Source organism: Balaenoptera ricei, chromosome 6 (assembly GCF_028023285.1).
Source record: "Balaenoptera ricei isolate mBalRic1 chromosome 6, mBalRic1.hap2, whole genome shotgun sequence".
Taxonomy (NCBI): Eukaryota; Metazoa; Chordata; class Mammalia; order Artiodactyla; family Balaenopteridae; genus Balaenoptera; species Balaenoptera ricei.
Genome location: NC_082644.1, coordinates 102,122,719 through 102,133,303, shown reverse-complemented (window position 1 = coordinate 102,133,303; position 10,585 = coordinate 102,122,719). Strand labels below are relative to the sequence as shown.

General features: G+C 46.7%; 1 protein-coding gene across 1 annotated transcript in view; it reads right to left on the bottom strand.

Annotated features, from left to right (window-relative positions):
• Nucleotides 1-9: 9 nt before the first annotated feature.
• Nucleotides 10-10,585, bottom strand: part of SNX30 (sorting nexin family member 30) — a 116,007-nt gene continuing 105,431 nt past the window's right edge. The window contains exons 8-9 of the mRNA XM_059925337.1: nucleotides 9,742-9,894; nucleotides 10-6,142 (exon numbers count right to left, since the gene is read on the bottom strand). Coding sequence (XP_059781320.1) covers nucleotides 6,083-6,142; nucleotides 9,742-9,894 — 213 coding nt within the window. The 3' untranslated portion in view covers nucleotides 10-6,082. The remainder of the gene's footprint in view (nucleotides 6,143-9,741; nucleotides 9,895-10,585) is intronic.

The window sequence follows — 10,585 nt, the reverse complement described above, 5'->3', positions numbered from 1 at the left end:
TTTACAAGCTAATAGTTTATCAAGCAATACAAATTCTTTTGTTTACCTTGAAATGTAATACTAATCCCATAGTACACAATGGACAGAATTTTTTATACGCAGATATATGAAAAAAAGTGGACAAAAACCTCATGCCAGCATCAAAAATGCAACAAGAACTTTTTTCTCTTTATAATCTCTGGGTTCCATAACAAAGGAAAAAAAAAAGGTGACGTTCTTTTTAAAGTTTGGTAGCTTCATGAAACAAAGACTTTGATCTGTAAATAAGTTGCCTTCTCATCTACAACACACATTCTCAAGCACATTTTTTTTTTTTTTTTCCCCCACAGCTTTTGATTTGGCTTAACAGCAGCATGGAGAGAAGAGAACACATTTACACGGAGGACTTGATCAATACCTCAGGGTTTTTCTTTTAAAATTTTAAATGTAAAGAATGATTTCTAAAATAATAAACAGTCCCTAATTTGGACATGACCTAAGCAAAAGGGTTTTTTTGCTTGTTTGTTTGTTTTTCCAACAGTTAAAATACAAGTTAGAAAGTTTGCTGGCAGTTTATTTCACGGGAATGTATCAGATGTACATCATGTCTGAACGCATTCCCGACACACAGACGTCAAGGGAACAGGTACAAGGGTACAACGGACAGGGCGCTATAGTACAGGACCAAAACCTCAGGGGTGCCCAGGAGAACGGTGCTGACTGCTAAGAACTGCTGGTTTGTTATTCGATGGGGGCCCAGCTGACACGGGCCTTGTTTTATCCCACTGAGTCACATTTTTGTTTGCAATGTACTTTCCCCTCCCCACTTCCCCACTGGGGAAAAAGCAATCCCCCTTCCCTCCTTCGAGTATCATCTGTGACTGGAGGGATGGTCTGAGACTGTGAGCCAGCCTGTCACACAGGGGAGCTGGCAGGTGTTACCTGCTCACACCTGGCCTACAGGCCGCCCAGAATCACCTGGTGAGAGGGCAGCGCCGCCCAGAGAGGCGCACGTGCTGTACCCAATCACTGGTTTTAATAGTAAAAGCTCTATGACAAAGGACTAAATTACGTGAGTCAACAGCACGTTTCGTGTTTTTGGCATTTCAACCTGCGGAGAACTTCTATGTAAAATATGCTGCTCTGAGGCCCCCACGGTATCTTTTAAGAAGCTGTTCTACAGAATCAGGGTAAACATTTAATATTGTCATAATCTATAGAGTTCTCTGTATCTAAGTGATTTGTCGATGCTGATACCGTAATATCAAAAATGTGCCAAAAGGCACTAAATTAATCTTTCACACTTTAAAACAACAACAACAACAAAAAAAGGTTTTGTGGTCCCTGTGTTTCCTTACATTATCAAAAATATCATTTGGCAATAGCAATACTTAGCTTTCTCCTCCCAAAAGGCAGCCCTAATTATGAACCTCAATTTCTTGCTTGTTTCTTTAAGAGGAACAAAGACTGGCTATGTTAGGCCTCAAGTATTTAAACTGAACAACTGATTACAACTCTAAAAACCCTTTCTATCCAGAATCTAAAAAACAGTAGTTGAAGAATAAGGCATATTAGCAGGTGTTGACAACTTCTCAAAAAGTAGAGTTAGGCTTTTAACAGTCTGTGGCATTTCTAAAAGTCTGGATTTGTTGACTTTCAAGTGCTAAATACACAAAATGTTTATGAATGAGACAAATATCTTACTGGTTTGTTAACGTTATTTCTTCAAAGCACTTATTTACAGACTATCTATAGTAGTAAAAACTACCTCGATAACGTATTTCTTTTGCCACACAGAAGGGGTCAGACAGTCACACCCAGAGAGCATTTCAAAGACATATGATTAAGAAAAAACAGTCACACCCTCTGTAACTGCTCCCCACCCCAAACCTTTTCTAATGTAGACAGCCCTGCGCATGCTCTGATCTGTGCAACTATGGAGAGACCAGATATCCTTAATACAGAAAGCAAACCACCTATTGGGTGGGTTGATGAAAAATCAGGTTCCTGGTTTATTCACTGAATTAACAAACCACAAAGAGGCGAACAACTCCCAACACACCCAGCTCAATCTGTAGGTCTGGCCCGGGGGATGGCAGGTAAATTTGAGGGAAATGTCGTCTGAATAGAGAAAACACAGTAAGTGAGAGGGCGTGTTCAACCTGGTGGCACATTGAGGATTTTTGAAAGTGAGAAGGTACACCCAAATTCCCAAAATAATTTTGCAGATAGGGAAGGCCAAAGCAGTGTTACCCCAGCCTTAGGATGAGATTACCCAGTTTCCACAGACCTTGAAAGTAGGTGTCTGGGAAGGTGGGGACCAGGACTGGTGTGCTGTACGCTGACAACAGGCAGACCTGTGTTGGGTCTTGGGATGGGTTAAAACTGGGCTCTACTCTGGCTGCTCTAAAGGGCCGCTTCTGCTCAGAAGACAGGCTGCTCTGGCCCTGGCCCTCCCTCCACTCTCACCAGCTCAGGACACAGGGCAGAGAATGACTCTTGTGTGGCCCAACGAATGGCATCGAAACAGAGCCAGGTGCCCATGATTTCAATGCTATCAACAGCAGGGCCAAGTCACGCAACCTCTGGGTGCCTCTTAGGCTGATACGGTCCCCAGAGAAAGTCCATGTGCACACCGCCACACGGCACCGTGCCCTTCTCTAAACAGAGCAGCCCATCGTCCCAACACAAATGGCAGCCTCACAAGAAACGAGCAGCCGGTGTGCGTTTAATTCCCTCGTGTGGACAGCCACTGAGAAAACACAGTCAAGTCAATAACACGAAGGACACACTCTGGGCGTGGCTGAAATTTGGCATGGAGACAAACTTAGGTTACATTCACCACCATCCCCAGAGTCGTGCTGGTTTTTGTTATTTCGGCTAAAGAAAGGTGTGTGGTGGGTTCAATGAGCAGCACGGTGAAATACGAGCCCGTCACGTCCATAATCGCACTTTTCTGAGGTCACCAGGAATCATCGTTAAGTCTTAAAAAATGATAAAATCCAACCCCAAACCTGGCTCGAGCAGGAGCAGTGGTTCCTTGCTTTGAGCAGAGTAGCCTAGAGTCTTCTTGGAGATCCAGCATGTGGTAAGGACGAGCGGTGTCCATATCTGCTGCAAATCGCAACTGCTCTCTTCAACCTCATCTGCATCTTTAAGATCTGCTCAGTTTCTAGGAATTCTTGCTTCTGCCCTAGCCTGGATTTCTAACCCAGGTGAATGGAACCTTTCACTTCCCCGGCCCAGGGACAGTTGACAGGGATGACTTTCCACTCCACTGCCACGTGCTCAAGTCTCAACCAGTCCACGTGTGTCTGCCTGAGGTAAGACACATCCTCAAGCAAAAACCTCTTGGAAAATAAATACAAGAGAGGAGTCGGTGATCTCAGCACCCCGACTTTTGTGGAGCCAAGAAGGATGGGGTGACGAAGCCTCTACGAGGCAGTCTTTGGCACAGAAGTCTCTGGGTTACACTTCTCACAGGGAATCACCTTCGTGCTGATGGAGATGGAGAGGTGAATGCTTGGGGCTGCTGACCCTCGGGGGCCCGAGGGAGCCGCCGGGGTGGGAAGGGCTGGAGGGCCTCCTCCACTGCCTACTGTCCCTTGCCTTCTGGGCCAGCCTCCTCACCTCATCAGATGCCAGCCAGAAGTAAGGGACAAAGGTCCCTTTTCTGGAAAGACCATTTCTCCAAGGAAGGCTGCAAGACACCCTGGTCCTCCAAGCTCTGCTATCAATGGCACGCTGGAGGTCGGTTTGCCTTGTTCCAGCTCTCTGGAGTGTTAAAGCACAGGCACATGACAGGGCGACCAAACAGAGAAAGATAAAAGCCCAAGATGCCTGCATCCCTTCAGAACCAGTCTTCCGCCTCCAATAATGTAAGGGGATGACTCTGTACCCCACCCCCTTCCTATGTCCTAGCAAGGAACCTGATGGTTTTTTCTTTTTTTTTTTTTGGTAGGGCTGCCTTCTCGCCCATCTAACCCTTCCACAGGAATGTGCCTGGGCTTTGGCAACTAGCAGCAGACTAGAGTCTAGTCTTCCTGTAACTCCTTCCACAGTTCTTTCCAAGCATTTGTCACACTGGACAACATTTATAAAGCATACGTTCCACCAGGAAAGACTTCACACGTTCCCAAAGATGAGCATTCGCCTCTGGGTCAGTCTAGTGTTTTCTGCCAAATATCCATAGAAGGCCATCAACCCACTATCACATACATGCCCCGAGTCTACCAGCAAGCTGTCAGGCTGGACCTGGACGTCGACACCCACACCAACAGGATGGTTTAGAGGTAGAATGAAACACTGACTCACCACTCGGGGTCTATGGACTGTTCTTACCCTTCTGCTTCAATGAATCGTCTCTAATTGTACCAAACAGAAAATTCACATCAAAGGATTTTAGAATGGCACAAATGGGGTCTAACAGCGTGCACAAGTACCAACTGATATACAAATTATCACTTAAACCGCGACTTTTTCAAACACGATGAAGCAGAACCAAACTGTCCTGGGCTGTCCAACGGCTGCCCCACCAGCATCACAGCCGTGGCTGCCCCAAGATCTGCAGCTAGAAGCGGAATGCAGTGACCTCAGCAGTCTGCACGTTGACCAGTATTTGCAGGTTCACTTGCAAACGCAGCAGTGTCTCAGCACAGCTGTTTCATTAAAAAAATAGTACTACCGCTTATTTGAGGCTCAGATTTGTAATTTTATAGAGATGAGCCACAGACGAGCGAACACAAACATGACACAGGTAGTTTTACTTCATGAGGGGAAAAAAACGAGCTGGAAGAGAGAACCTCTTTGTCTGTCTGTTTTGTGTTGACACACTTGAAAAGGAAACCTGTTAATAGTTTGAAATGAAGACTTTAGATGCAGCCGTCCCCAGGAACGTGGCTGCAAGCTGAGGAGGTTTCAGCTTAACTAGTAGCAAAGAGTTCGCTGTCACACTTGTCATCTCTGAGGCCCACCTGGATACAGACTCTTCTTCCTGACTAGGAAAGAGTAAGGTTAAAGCACTTCACGTAGAGCATTCAGACTGAGTTTACAAATCTTGACTGTATCATAAGAATATGCCAGCCTCTCCCCAAAAGGTTGCCCAAACATTCAATGGACACAGCAGGGGACATTAAACTAGGAGTTTTTGGTGAGGTAAAGGCAAATTGCACAAAGCAGACATGGGAGGTGGGGCTTGGTATATGCCCGCTGACCTCAACACCTCGGAGCTACTCTGACTTCAAGACAACAGATGACCCCTAACAGGCCTAACTCTCTACCCTGATGACATTTAACAAGCAAAAGAACATCGAAGAACGTCACAGAGAAAAATGCACCTTTTTTTCATTTTACACAAAACAGTTTCCAATCTACTACATTTTAGTGTCAGAAACAAGTTCGGGGAGCACTGCCCCCTCAGCTTCCCAAGGCATCGCATAAGGACAAGGATGCTGGCTTGCTTGCTCTAGCATGGATGCACCTAGACACTGATTAAACGGCCCTACGCGAACCGGAAACCATAACACAGGTGTCACTCATGACAGGCAGGCAGCAGGCCACACTCAGAGCTACGCTGCACATTAAGGGCTTTCCACGGAGGCGCCGACACCTCCTTCTAGGCCAAGACGAGTCAAGGCCCATGGAGGTCAATTCCAGAGCCACTGTGCATCCACGGAAAGCAGGAGCTGCCTTCTGTTCACGCCTTCCTCACGGCCTTGCAAAGCAGGACCCGGGTTCTCTTCCATGGCAGGCAACTCCGCTGTCCCCAAAGAGGGGACTATAACGAGGTGTCAGAATGTCAGCTGAGGGCTGTCTTGTCCCTCAGTTTCAAATCTTCGTAGTGTCCCACCGAACAGGTTCCTTCACACCACGGAGGTATGCTTCTTCTGCTGAGAGATGATGACAGCCTTACAGACGCCACCAAGGAATAAATACTCATTGAAAACAACTGTCGGACAAAGGTGGGGGGAAGGGAAAGAAATACACAAAAGAGAGATGTTTCTGTGGTTGTCTTCTTGGTGCCACCGCTCTAGCACTGCAGGGACATTCCAGTGTGGGCGCCATGCCCTGCATAGGTAGGAGAGTCTCTGTCCCAAGAAGGAGCTTACTTGGCCTCTTGCTTCTCCTGCAGTAGTGGGATAATCGACTCCCAAGCCATGAGGCACTGGAACGACAACACACACACAGAGCATCAGCGTGGAGTTTCAGATTTCAGGGTCAGCGTCTTCATTCTGCTTTGATCTATACCCTCACACTGTCAATCCGGCTGGGTCACCTTTGTCTAATGACACCTACATGTATTATCCAGAGCTAGCAGAGAGAAGGGAGGCAACAGGTGTTTGACTACATCTCCCCCTGCCCCCATCTCTATGAAAGACTGCAGCATCTCTATGAGGCCTAAATGCACTGTCCATAAAGCTCCTATCAGTGAGTGGAAATGTTTTCACTGAAAGAAATACCCTCCATTCCAAAAGCAGACGAGAGGGCAGGCTGCAAACCCTTGGTGAGGCCCTAGGTTCTCAGCCAGGATGGAGACACTGCTCCAGGTGTGGGTGGTGCCTGCAGGAATATATAAATTATCTTGGAACGGGCCAGCCACCTGACTCAGAGGGGGCGGAAAACCCGCTCTTCTTCAGCCACCTCAGATCTGCTTGTATGGGCCACTCCTGGATCTCCCATAAAGGAAAATGGGGGGAGGGAACTCTATTTATTGAGTTTTATCATGTCCAGACACTGTTATGTATTTTACATTCATTGTCACTAGTCCTCGGAACAACTGTAGGAAGTAGAATTCTTATTATTTATTACACAAACACACATTTCACAGGTGGGGAAAATGAGACCCGGAGAAGTTAAAAAAAAACTTTCCCAAGACACACAGCTCATAAGTGGCAGAGCTCGTGATTCCAAAGTGGATGTTCTTTCCACTACACACATGCCTTTCATTGCAGACCCTTCAGAAGAGCCAAGAACTAGGAAGACGCTGGCCCTCTTCTCTGAGAGCATGCCGCTCAGCAGGAATGGCCCTCCCTCTGAGCAGCCTCTTGCGTAAAGAGGAGAGAAGAACTACTACATAGGCCTTTCTTAGGAGCAGCCCAAGGGTGAAGCAAGGCTTTGTGTTAAGTCATCTGGGGAGGAGACCTGAGGACGGGGGAGGAGAGACGCATCCCTAGATCAAGCTGGGTGAAGGGAGTGGTGAAATGGTTCCTTGCTTCCTTCCTTGGTGACTCTGAGGTTGGAGAAGAAGCTGGACTCAGACCCTGCCCTACAGAAGGAAGCCCAGGGAAAAAAAAAAAAAAAAGAAGGAAGCCCAGGGGGCCTCAAGGAGCTTGCTGTCAGCAAGAGACCCAGTGTGGGGTCCGTGGCATCCTGGGTCCTCCTCTCTCCCTCGGCCATCATCTCTGATATGGAAGGTTCTTCTATGTCAATGATGGGAACCAAGGCCACACCAGCTTGCTTTTTCTTTCTTTCTTTCTTTCTTTTCTTTTTAGCGTTTTTAAAATGTATTTTATTATACAACTATTACATGGAAACATTTTCATTGTAAAAAACTTCAAAAACTACAAAGGAAGCAAAAGGTCCCCTTGACCATAGACCTAACTAAATACCAGCTTTCTTCACGAAGTTAACTATTGGACAAACACTCAAGCTTTTTTGCACCCCAGGACCCTTAAATATGTTGCTCCCTTTGCCTGGAATACTTGTTCTTTGTCTCCGAGACTCAGGTTAAATGTTACTTCCTCAGATTGGCCTTTCCTGCCCACTCTACTTGCCCCCTTCCATCCTGATCTGAATGATGCCCCCTAGTCTCTCCTCCCAGTTTCCTGTTCTTTTCCTGTAGGGAATGTATCTCTCTGAAGAGGTGGGATTCTTGGATTAATGTCTATCCTCCACTAGACAGACGGCTCCTTAATGGCAGGAGTCCTGCCACTTTGTTTACCAATGTTTACCTAGTCCCTTGTACACAGACAGCACACAAAAAGCATTTGTTAAATATAAGTAGGAGCCAAGACGAGGCCCCAAGATAGTGGCCCTGATTGCAGTATAGTGGCAAGACGTGGATAAAGGCCCTGGGTTTGAGTCCTAGGACCCGGGCCTTGGGAACACTGGAATTAATCACCAAGAGGAGGAATGAACATCCAAACTGAGTCAGCACTGGTGCAGTGGGAAGCGGGGCTAGAGTGAGTGCATGAGGGAAGGAAGCACCATTCAGTGAGTATCCACCATTTGCCAGGCACATTAGAGGTTCTCAGGCATCACTTCATTATTTCTTCACCATCATTCAGTGGATAAGGATCACTCCCATTTTGCAGATGAAGAAACAAAGGCACAGAGAGGCACCCTGTCTGAGAGCACAGTCAGTAGAGGAATGAGGCCTTGGCTGCACATGGAATGACGTTTCCACCTTTGGGCAGTCAGGACTGTCCCCAAACATCCGTGGTCTCTGCCCCCCTCACTGACAGTGTGTGGGAATTCTCAGACCTGTGGACCCGGAGAGCCAAGTCCGATCCTAGTTCAGTCATTCACAAGGTGAGTGACCTTGGGCAGAGTTTTAAAACCTTGCTGAGCTTCTATTTCTTCAGCTTTCAATTGAAAGCCCCTAAAACCCACTCCACAGTGTCATGGTGAGGGTTAAATTTAAATTTAATGAGATCACATATGCAAAGCATTCAGCCCAGTGCCAATGCAGACACACAGTGGGGGTCCCATGAGAAAGGTACTGAGGAAAGGCGTATGCCACCTTCCCCCTTCCCTATGAAACAGCCCTAAGACCTGGCAAGTAGGGCCATTCCATGACTCTCTTCCTTAAGCCTCCTCCCAGTCAAGATGCAGACACACTGCCTCTGCACAGCAGCCAGAACCAGCAAAGCTTTTGAAAAAGATGGATTCTTCTAGTTTGAGATGAGGACATGTTTCTAGAATCGTGATGGGAGTAGCTGAGTTAATGCTTGTTCAGCTGGATTTTAAGTCTACAGGTTACTTGTTGAATTACCATTGGGTCATTCTTCATCGATAACTTTAAGCTTTAAGGAATATTAGGATTCGTTAGCAGAAATGATCTAGGGTTGGATATGCTAGGAGCAAACTTTGATTGAGGATACTCAGCTGCAGCTTGATGACAGCTGTATGTGTGTGAGGGTGGCGGGCGGGATGCTTAACTTGAAGCCCACAGATCAAGGGGACTCAGCAAAAATACTGTTTTTAATAGTTTTCTTTTGTAATCCTACATCCCTTTGTTTTAGGTATTTAAAAACAGTATTTCAAAGTCTATTTAAAAAAAAACAAACAGTATTTTGATAAGGGGTCTCTAGGCTTCACCAGATGACCAAAGGGATCCATGGCACAATGAAGGGAAGAACCCCTGTGTGAAGAACCACAGAACAGCTTAAAGGAACCCCGAAGCCTCTATCAACTGGGGACATCCCTGCGCTGCAGGCCTGACTGACTGGGAAGCAGCCGCTGGAAGAACTAAAGGGCTTGGAGGATAAAACTACTGCTTCCATCAGCAGGGTGTGCAAGTGAAACCCCTGTGGGCACCCAGGGCCCCCCTGCCCCACCCCCCCGGCTTCCAAACCCAGCACCACATCTAGCACAGCAGGGTGAGGACACACAGGGGTTGCTAAGACTAAACACATAAATTAAGGGAAGGAGATGGGCCCAGCAGGACCCTTCTGGACTTCTGGCAGGCCCTGACCAGAGGCTCTGGCTATTAAAAACGCTTCCTTAAGGAGAGGACTGTCATCGTGTCAGCCTGCTCATTACCTTCTCGTAATATTGGATGTTCTTGTCGGCCATTCCCATGAGCAGCTGCCGGAAGTCCTGCCTCTTGCTGTTCTGCCACCTCTCCATGTCGGCTTTCAGATCAGCATTGAAACACTCCATCCGATCCTGACATTTCTCCACATCTGCTGGTACCTGGAAGGGGGATGCATACACGGGAGCTTTGTATGTGTAACGGGTACCTCATGCCCCTGTCTCACACATTTGTGAGAGGCCAGATTACTGCCTTAAAATGCCATGGACACACTCCCTACTCTGGAGGCATTTACTTGCAGGCACAGCCTTAGGTTTCCAGATGTAAGAAAGAATTCTGAAAAGTGCTATCCTGACCCAAATTTTTAAACTCATCCAAGCCAAACAGTGACTTGTGGGGGAAACACCTGCCTGTTTACAAACAGGAAGAAGAAACGCTGTGATTCAGAGTCATATGTCTTTGGCTCCTTTTAGGAGTTACTCATCCAAAAGTGAAAATGTGTGCAGATTTTGCAAGTGTACAGCAGTATTTGGTATTGCGCTGCTATTCTCCTAAGTCCCATATTGAAACTAGAAAAGAGGGTTTTCCGTATCACATGAACTGTTCCGTTAACCGTGACGTTTTGATGATGCCTATCTGCATTAACCAGAGAATTCATTGCAATAAGAAGACAACTGGCCCACTTTATAAATCAACTGGAGACTTGTCCACGCAACCCCCAGATAGCAGATAACCAAAAATAAAGAATTAAAATTGGGTAATTCTGGGGAAATGGGGGGAAAGTTGTTTATGCATGTCAAAAACCGTGAAATACAAAGAAGAAATATACAGCAGGCTATTTCTAGTTTTTCT